Consider the following 10,364-nt stretch of genomic DNA (forward strand, 5'->3'; position numbering starts at 1 on the left):
ATTTGATTGAGTTTAGCCTCAAGACATGTTGGATGATTAGTTCTGGATAACCCAACATCACTCCAGCTCACCCCAAAGGTTCTGGAGACCCCACGGATGTATCAAAGCTGGGGATCCGGCGTTGCCCTCCAACCACATTGGTGCCTAGTGATGCTGCACTGGCTACAGTGCCAAAAGAGGTGGTGGCTGACCTGAGGTGTGTGTGTGTGTGGTGGGGTAGCTATGTTCTCTGGAATGATGGCTGGTGGGGCTCCATTCAGTACTTTTGGGATGAGGTGGGAAATTGGGTGATGATGAGGTGGGGTGGTGATCATCATCCAACATCCTGACCTCGCTGAATGCATTCTAATCCTCACAGCAATGCTCCTCCAACATTCCTCCTGGGACAGTAGAGACAGTTATGGGCAGGTGTCCCAACACTCATTTGACCAATTTGATCAAGGACATGAACTGACCCAGTTTGGATTTCAGTTTTCCAGACTGGGATTAAGCCGTGAGCTGGACTACACTGTCCTTTCAGTACTGTGCAGTCCAGGACTTGGCCTAATCCCTGTTTTCGTGAGCGTTCAGACTGGCACACGACACAGTGACGACATCTACAGGCCGACCGACGGCTCTGAATGAAGCAGGAGGACGTTTGTATTGAATATATTTGAGTTTTATTAAATACATCTTTTAATTTATCTTATTTTTTTTTAATTCTATCCAAAGGTTGTTTAATGTCCATTAAAATTCCTGAATGAGAGTGGGTTGAGTGTGTGCCGGCCACTTCCTCTCCTGTCATCTTGATTTTCATCATTTCCGTGCTTTGGCTTGACCCCCAGTCTTCTTGAGGGGCTTCTTCTTTAGACTCACCTCCACTGGGTAGTGATCACTGATATCCAGAGCCTAACCAAGACCAAGAATTAGCAAGTATGAGTGTTTCTGAAAGTCATTTAGACCCTTATCTGTATATAATTGCAGATATACAAAGTCCTGAACGCTCTCACCAGTTCCTCTGACAGGCGATAGGCCGTGTGGAAGTTGAAGGGTTTCGCTGACCGCGGCACTATTGCGTTCAGCATGCCGTCCTTATACACCACGATCCTAGAGGAGAGGTCAGTCTTTAAAGGACTTTACAGGATGTGTAGAAGGCACTAGTGCTTTTAATGTTGGTGAAGTGAAAATGTCACATGATCAAAATCACAGTTAGACTATTATAAACCTCCTACAGACTGCGTGATGTGTGCTTGTCTGACCTGTCGTATGTGTAGTCGTTGGACAGGCTGGCTGTGGTGTCCACATCGTCTCCTATCAGCCAGTGGAAGTCCCCGTCGGTGCGGATCCTGATTTTCTTCATCTTCTTCTTGGACACGTAGGCCCCGTCCGCATTGAAGTCCCCCAGAATCATTATGTTCTGGAAGAGACATGAACCCACAACCCGCTTAGTTAATGGCGCTCTGTTAGACCTTCATTTAATTAGAGCATAAATAAGCCCATCCTGAGTTGAAGTGGGTGTGGTAGATTGGGGAAGACTAGCCTGGCACCACACAGGGCAGAGTAGTGTGACCAGACCAGACAATCGTAGAAACTTTTGACGGTGGACAGGGACAGTTAGCATGAGCACTCTGGCTGGTCTTCAGCTATGCAGCAGGTGGCGCTGCAGTGTGTGTTGTGAGGTATTTCTCTCTAGCATCATTAAACATCTCTGAGACTATGAGATTTACTCCAGTAGCCTTTCTGTTGGTTCCACCCAGACAAGATAGACTTTGTTGCCCTCAGACATTGATGAGGCTTGGGCACCCAACCACCTGACCAGGATCCCCCCACAAGCCATGTTGAGGTAGTAAGATTTGGAGCTGTCCTGGCTCAGTTATCCGGCCTTAACAATTATGCCCTAGTGAGGATTTGACAGCACTCTCATCGAGAGTGTTAGTGATGTCAGGATGTTGGATAATCATCACTCCACCAGACCATCCATCCACTGTGGCATAGCTCATCTCTGGGGGGCTTTATAGCCCTGTAGCTCACGCTTGGCCTTGCATGTTTATCACCTCTAGAAAGTCCGGCAAATTAAAGTAGCTGGAATTAGAATTCATTTGATGGGGTGTCCACAAACATTTGGACGTATAATCGATAGTGTTTTTAGTTGAAGACAAGCTGATCATCTAAAGAACAGCTACAGAGGACCATCTAAATAAAGTGTTCCCTCATTAACACTCATTTAGCTCTCAAATCTTTCAGATGTTTAAAGCTCCTTCGGTCCAGAAGAGCTCCAATGTCTGCTTTCAACAGTAGTTTGAAATTATTGCGCCAAACCTGCTCCTAAATTCCCAAGAATTATGAAGATGAATCTGAGTGTTGAAGCTAAATTCATCCTAATAATGATTCAATTCTCATAACCAATCATGGGACCACATATGGAATAATAGACCTGACTGTTTCACCACTAAGGAGGTGATCGAACAGCTCATGGAGACTCGTCCAATCCGCATTTGGTCCAAGACTGTTCTACTCACGTCCGTCTGCCATTTCTCCCGAACAGCCATGCACACGTCATACAGCTCATCCAGCTCCTTGTCGGAGTCCTTAGGCTTGGTGTGGACGGGGATCAGCACCAGGTCTTTCAGCACTGCAGACACACACACAGGTCAGAACATGTTTCAAGCTAATCTTTGCATACTTGGCAGACGCCTCAGTTGGCTTCAGTTCAGGAGAATCCAAAATAGCAGAATAACAGAAGACTCTCCGCTCTGGAAAGTCTCCCTTCAGGGAATTCAATGAGAATTCCTTATCATTTACAGTAAAGGTGGTAAAAAAAAAGGGGGTTTTCTGGGATGAACCAGGTTTGAAGGAAGAGATTGCTGAATGTGAAGAACCTTTTAAAGGCTTGAAGAACCTTCACTAATCAATAAATCAATAGATGTTCCTCAGAGCTTTGCTGAACGTGAAGGTTCTTTCAAGGTTCTTCTATTTTGGTTCCCCAAAGCGGTTCCTGGAAAACCTCATACAGCCCAGATTTTTACCGCAACCCAACTTGCAAGAACTAGGGCCAGATCAGAATTATGGCCATCTGGAGGTACCTGCCCAGCCAGCATGCTTATGTGGGGCTCACATGTAACGTGGAACGTGGGCTAGGTGGGTTCCAGGTGGACATGGGCTCTCAGTGGGTTTGCACAAGCATTTTTACTGGGAAGCCCAAATGGGCCCAACTTAGTCTGACATGTGTCCCATCTAGGCCTCGTATTTAACCCCTCCTGGTCCCATCACTGGCCCTGGTAGGTAAGCATCTGTGGCGCCAATGTGGAACCTGAGGATAAAGCGTTCTGGTTCCCAGTTGGGCTATTCATGCTGGCCCAACACAGACATGTTAGCTGGGTGAGGAACCATCTTTAGGGAACCATCTCTGTAAAGGTGCTGACAGTAAGAACCTTCTTAAAGGTTATAGAGATTCTAGACCAATTATTGTTGAGGTTATCTAGAACTGTACATCCAAGAATAATTCAAGAACCTTCAACTGTGATTCTACTTATATTTAGGGCTTGAGTTCTCTGTAATGTGGATCGTTACTTGTGCTGGGTAAGCTGAAGCGTAGAATGAAGGGTTCTCTCGAGAAGGCATCTTCATCTCCTTCTTGGTTGTCCTCATACTGGTAGGTCTCCACCAGATTGGCTTGGTCTTTCCTAAAAGATTCAACACAGATGAGTGTTAGCTGGAGGTCATTGAAACATCAGGTATCTAGCACCATCACCACCATCAGCACCACCACAGACCTATGAATCCACTATAGATCCCATCCCACAGGTAAATGATGTGAGCCAATAGCAAGCAGGAGGTCATCATCAGACCAGGCAACCTTCTTCCACAGCTCCAAGGTCCAGAACAGACAATCGCAGAAACTTTTGGCGGTGGACAGGGACAGTTAGCATGAGCTCTCTGGCTGGTCTTCAGCTATGCAGCAGGTGGCGCTGCAGTGTGTGTTGTGAGGTATTTCTCTCCCTAGCATCATTAAACATCTCTGAGACTATGAGATTTACTCCAGTAGCCTTTCTGTTGGTTCCACCCAGACGAGATAGACTTTGTTGCCCTCAGACATTGATGAGGCTTGGGCGTCCAACCACCTGACCAGGAGCCCCGGACAAGCCATGTTGAGGTAGTAAGATTTGGAGCTGTCCTGGCTCAGTTATCCGGCCTTAACAGTTAGGCCCTTGTCAGATTGGCTCAGGACTTCACACCTCAGCATTTCTCCCACATCCAATACATCAGCTGTCCAGCTGCCATCTGAGACGCTTCACATATGCAGAATACTGATTGATATTCGATATTCATGAGATACTGTCCATAAAACCCACCTGTACAGACAGACAAACTGCTCTTTATAGGTAGTGCGACCCAGGCTGGAGCTCACTGCCATGCTGTACGGATTCTTCTTATTAGTCCTGTCAAATAAACACAGCACTCAGAAAAATCAATGAAGGCCTAAGGGGTTATGGGCTGTACTACAGATGTCCACTGTGTTAGGGTGAAGTTCTCACTGACCTGTTGAGATCATGCAGGAACTTGGCCATGGCTTTGCCCTTCTTGTCGACTACTTCGAGGATTACAATGATGCTGTAGCGCGACACAATCTGATGTACATACAGAGTAAAATATGATTTTTGAAAATTCAGTTACAGAATGTTCTTCACATTAATATAAATTACATCAAATTATATACAGCTCTGGAAAAAAATGAAGAGACCACTTAATTTTTTTTCTTAAATCTGCATCTCTACATCTGTGGCAGCCAATTAATTCCAGGCATTTAATCAAACAGAGCTGAGTTTGCTGAATCTACAGACTATAAATGGCATAAAGTCCCAACAGCACCGAGACATGAGAGCTGTGATTGGCAGTCGAGGTTATTTCAGCATAGTGATTTCTGAATGCTCTTAAAGTTCAGATATTAGTACTGTGTTTACATCTGAATAATAACTTTTTTGCATTATAATTATTATAACAATTTCTTTGCATTATTTGAGTCGTTGTTTTTGTCAATTCTGCAAATAAATAAATGCTCTAAATGGCAAATATTTATATTTGGAATTTAGGGGAAATGTTGTCCATGGTTTATGAAATATAACGCAAATGTTAATTTCCCTTAAACACACTGCCTAGAAATAGTAAAACCAGAGAAACTCTTAATTTATTTTTCTGGAGCTGTATAATTAATGTTAAAACACAATCTTATGTCTCCAAAATGACATCTTTTTAAACTTTTAATGAAATTTAATGTAGTTTTATAAAGATTTGAGGTAATCAAACTTGCTCAAATCCTGAAAATTTTGTTTAAAAAGCCCTGAAAATGCCAAAAATTCAGCCAGACTTAAAATACACTTTTAAAATCTCTAACAATTTCCCCGACTGCAGTCATTAACACACCCACAGCAGTGCTGAAAAGAACATTCATTACTTTTATGAGGTACTTGACAACATTCTTGTCTGACAACTTGCTCAACCCGAGACGCCTGACGTTAAAAGATGCTATCTTCATGTTGGCGGCCTGTAAAAAGAGAACAGAGTTTTAGAATGAGGTACAAGATCTGTACTGATAACCATACTGAAAAAAAAAAATGAATGTTGAAACAGTAGAATGTTGGTACCACATATGTTGTTGATGTTATTATGCAGAATCCTTGCATGTCCAAAACAGCAACTTTACAGTAGAAGGAAAAAACCTTCTAAACTTTCAATAGAATGTAAAAAGATTTTATTCCAAGTCATTTTGGAGCATTTCTATTGATCCATTCATCCATTCCTTTTATCCATTCCAACCATTCAAAGTGGATGTAAAAGGTTTTTGCATGGAGTGTATATAAACTTGTGAAATATATGAAATTTGTGTTTGGTAGGTTATTTATTTGTTGTAACAAAGAAACAGCGCCCAGGCCCTATCCAGATCAGTCAAACGTGGCATGCAGATTCTTGGAGCGGACACCTACTGACCACTGTAGCAGGGCCCTTGCTCACAGATGCTACAACCTGGGGGTACCAGGAGCTCAATACAAGTGTCAATAGCAACAGCAAAATAAGCTGTTTGGAAATGGCAGAGAAGATTTGGCAAATATTTCATGGGCGCAACCCACATACTCAGCTCTACGGCTCATCACATAAATGCATGTTCCTTACAAAATTGGCACCAATGAAAAGGGAAATTAAAAGGCTTTACAACGGTATAAGATTCACTGTAAAGAAGCATAGTTCCAACAAAGAAATAATCTACCAAACACAAATGTCCCTACTTTTTGTTTATATAAGCACCTTACGTGTTTAAGGTGGTAGTAACTTCAGGCTCCTGCAGATTGCACTGCACGAGGACGATGGGGCTACAAGGTAGGGCACGAGGACGAGGACTCAGACTTTGAGAAGAATTTAAACAGTGCGTAGAGTGTCTTCCTGGACGTGTGGGAAATGGGTTGCAAAGCAGATACAGTCAATGATTGGCTAAAAGGAGTGACAGCATTTGGGCATTTGGGCAAGCCAAAGACCATAGTGTGAAGGAAGGAGATGAATCTGCAGGTGCAAATACAAGTAAGAGGGAAAGCAAGCAAACCTGGATGAGCCAGTCTACTAAATGAGCCTGAAAAACAGGGAAAACACTCCTAAGGCCATTCACTCGACTCTGTGCTCTCAGATATGAGGCCATATCCTCTAAACAGGAATGATTTGAGCCTCAGTTAGCTGGAGGTTCCTGGCTACACATCGTTGTCCATGGACTGTTGTGTCTTTGGTAATTTAAATGGATCGCTGTCAAGTCCAGATGCCTTTAACTGGAGCAGATTACCAGATCTGTCAGTCCTGGTCTGGCCGTTTTCTCTAATAGATTATAAATGTAATAATAATAATAAAAATAAAAATAAATAAAAATAAAAAAAATTCTTTTTTATAATCTGTAGTATTATGCAATTTGTTCTTTACTGTAAGTCTGATACCTCCCACTACACTCCCCCTCATGGGTTCTGTTGACTGACAACATAAGAGCAGCACAAATACTACTGAAAGTCCTATCCGAAAAAACACCTCCCCTCCTCCTCCCGCCATAAATAATGCAGAGTCTGTAGACAAACGCAACAAGCACTTCTCTTTCTCCTGAAAGCAGCCGGCACGAGGGTGACCGCAGGGTTCCGTCTCAGACTGAGAGGAAACCCAACAGTTTCACATTCGCCGCTGCCTTCATCTTACACAGCTTTCGTAATCTAGAACATCAACAATCCCATCCTCCCTGTCCTCACATCTCCTCTCCTCTCCTCCAACTTTCAATACACGCCCATCGATCGGCCATAACATTAAAACCACCAGCCTAACCTTAGTAGGGCAGGTTCAGCTCAGACCAGTCGAGGCATGGTCTCCACAAGGCCTCAAAAGGTGTCCTGGGGTTCCTGGAACACCCTGTAAGTTGTGAGGTGGGGCCTCCAAACCCTCCGAGCCCTGGGTGCGACCATGACCCCTGTTGCCAGTTCGCTAGTACAGCTGACCTTCCTTCGAGCACTTTTGGTAGGTACTGACCAATGCATACTGGAGGGACACCCCACAAGACCTGGCTCTTTGCTGCTTCCAAAAGCTGCCTGATATGTAGACCCCACCCCTGGACAGGTGTCATTGTAACCTGATAACCAACGACATTCACTTCCCCGTCAGTGGGTTTCATGTTATGGCTGATCGCTGGGTCCATTCCAGCTTCTATATCTGCTTAGAAAATGATCTAGAACAACAGAACCTTCAGCATTTAGTGTTTGGGTCCAGTTTCACACCATTACATCAATGCCCTGGTTTCTCACTGGTCCCACCACTGACTTTGAGGGTTCTCCTCGTATTGTAGACCGAATGTGCACAAACAGAGCCCAACACACCTCACTTCTGAAAGCATCTAGCCCTACAAAGAGGTTCCACAGTGGTTCCCAGAGTTAGCTGCTCCTTCTGCTCACAAAGCAGAGCAGGAACGTACCTGCAGGACGTCACAACAAAGGAACGGCAACGCAGCGTCAACTGCTGCATTCATCGAAACCTAGCTTACCTTTCTGACAGGTGTGTCTCCAGTAACGTCCTCTGTCTCTGTCTCTGTCGTGTGCCCGTAGTGGAGAGACAGGAGTGCTCTACTTCCTGGCTTAGGGCTGCAGACTGTTTGCTTTCTGTACTGCTTTGCATGCTCATGTGTGTTCTTCGAGCTTGTTCCGTGGTAACGACCACAGGCATGTGTGTTGTTATGACTCTACATATGTGTGAGCACACTAAGGCAACATCCTTCAGGGGACGGCACTGTGCTGGAGATGTGGGGGAAGGAGGATTGCTTAACACGAGCAGAAGCGCTTTGTCTTCACTTTGTCGGACACAAGCTGAGGTGGGTAGTCCATTCCTCCGTTTACTCCAGTACAGCACTGATGGCTTTCCACTTGTCTGTGCAGTGTTTTCAGGACAGACACTGCGACCGGCGGCGTCTCCTGAACCTCTGAGGTCTAGTCCACATATCTGATCTAGTCTAATTATCTACATATCTACATATCTGATATTTCTCATTTTTACAGTGTTGAAAAAAATATAGGATATAATATATAGGATTCTTTAACCTAGACTAGGTGTCAAAAGTTTGTGGACACTCCTTATAATTAACAAATGCATTCAGCTACTTTAAGGTGCACCCATTGCCGTCCCTGTAGAGAAGTACTGCCTATACAGTAGGACTCCCTGGAGCAGGTTAATATGAACCTATTGGTATCATGCTGCCTAATGGCAGGCGTGGGCTAGAGGGGTGTAAAGCTTCTATTTAGACTACATTTAAAACGATTGCACTTATTAAGATGGCAGTTTCTGCAGCGTAACACCTTTACGGCTATTGGGTTTGAGTTTAATTGGGTTAAGCCAGTGTCTGTCTGCCCTACTTTACCATTTTAAGAGGTTTTCATTGTATTTTAGACCAAAAAGATCCAAAAGGAGTAGACCCAACGTCTAACAAAGCAAAAATAACACTGAAGGCTTTCCACTTTTCTGTGCGTTTTCAATACAAACACCACAACAAATGACATCTCCAGGTGAAATCCTTCTAAAGCTCCTAAATTTAGTCTAAATATCTGATAGTTTTTGTTTTTACATTAACAAATATGAGCTGAAAAGAATGATGTTTTATATATATGCTCCACATATACTCAAAAGAGTCCTGATCTTTATATATATATGATATAATATATAGGATTATTCAACCTACACTATGTGTCCAAAAGATTAATATGAACCTATTGGCACCATGGCACCATGCTCCCTATATACTAAAGTATATCTTCCTGCCTGCCCAGGGTATTGAACCAACAACCTTCAGATCTCAAGTCTGCTTCTTTAACTTTTATAGCGCTAGAAAAGCCTTAAAGTTTAAAGAGGCTCCCCATTATGTAGAGGTTTTATATATGTGGCAGCTGAGGCCTAAAGGTTAGAAAAGACGACTTGAGACCAGGAGGTAGTTGGGTTAATCCCCTGGATCAGCAGGAAGTGGGGGACAGGGGAGGTGAAGGAACAGTTGTTTTTCCATTCTCAACCTGAACGGCTGATGTGCCCTGGAGCAAGCCCTTCCACCCTCAACACCTCTATTTGTCCACTAAGCCCTGCCCAAGTGGCTGCCCAACTGCTCCGGAAGTGTGTGTGTTCACTGCCCCTAGTTACATGCTGCCTCCAGACCTCATTCCAGACTGTTTCTCTTGCTTGAGCGTGAACTGCACAGGATTCCTGTTTGGTTAACTCATACGGATATTTGAAACAATACATTCCTGGGAGACTCATGAAATTCAAGGCCCTCTTTGTGGTGAAGACGAACCCACAAGCTAATGCTGTGTGGTTGTTATGCATGTGGAAATACAGCTGGAGGAACTGAGACACGTTTGGGAGCCATACTTTACTAAAGCGCTGTAATGAACGATAACTGGTTTGACTGGATGTCTAGACATGAATATAGTGACGTCCAGGTGATGGGTCATAAAGTTTCACACTCACTTCAGTGCACTAAAGTAATTACTTATTCTTCAGAATTATAGTATTTGTACTTCTACTCAATTACACTGTCCTCAATTACAAGTACACGTTTGAAAGTACTGTGTGAAATTATCTTCAAAGGTACAACACAGTCCTTAAGGTCCATCTATGTGGTTGCTATGGTGTCGCTAGGTAAATGGTAAGGGGTTGCGATGCTTTTGCAATAGGTTTGCTAAATGGCTGTTCTGGTATCCCAGTGGTTACTATGCTGTTGCTAAAAAGTGGTTTAAAGGTTGCTATGTTTTTGCAGGTGGTCACTAAGGTGTTTCAGCTGGTTGCTATGGAAGAAGAATATAAATCGAGTAAAATGCACCAATCCAGGCAGGGTTTAT

The 10,364-nt window shown here is 43.7% G+C and overlaps 1 protein-coding gene across 1 annotated transcript; it reads right to left on the reverse strand.

The window, feature by feature from the left end:
• Positions 1–642: 642 nt before the first annotated feature.
• Positions 643–8,179, reverse strand: dnase1l4.2 (deoxyribonuclease 1 like 4, tandem duplicate 2). The gene is made up of 9 exons (XM_072666195.1): positions 8,033–8,179; positions 5,432–5,521; positions 4,519–4,607; positions 4,332–4,418; positions 3,550–3,662; positions 2,499–2,611; positions 1,239–1,396; positions 990–1,086; positions 643–888 (listed from the first exon to the last, which is right to left on the reverse strand). Exons 2-9 carry the CDS (start codon positions 5,510–5,512, stop codon positions 796–798), a joined length of 831 nt encoding a protein of 276 aa, XP_072522296.1. The 5' UTR covers positions 5,513–5,521; positions 8,033–8,179; the 3' UTR covers positions 643–795.
• Between the last annotated feature and the right edge of the window lie 2,185 nt (positions 8,180–10,364).

This window comes from Salminus brasiliensis, chromosome 21 (assembly GCF_030463535.1).
Source record: "Salminus brasiliensis chromosome 21, fSalBra1.hap2, whole genome shotgun sequence".
Classification (NCBI taxonomy): domain Eukaryota; kingdom Metazoa; phylum Chordata; class Actinopteri; order Characiformes; family Bryconidae; genus Salminus; species Salminus brasiliensis.

Bases quoted from the DNA above. Each gene is read 5' to 3' on its own strand.
- dnase1l4.2 (XM_072666195.1), bottom strand. From the start codon at position 5,512: ATGAAGATAGCATCTTTTAACGTCAGGCGTCTCGGGTTGAGCAAGTTG. The intron at 4,608-5,431 runs GTAATGAATGTT...TATGTACATCAG, and splicing joins TTGTCAAGTACCTCATAAAA to ATTGTGTCGCGCTACAGCAT. The intron at 1,397-2,498 runs GTGAGTAGAACA...TGTCTCTTCCAG, and splicing joins GGGAGAAATGGCAGACGGAC to AACATAATGATTCTGGGGGA.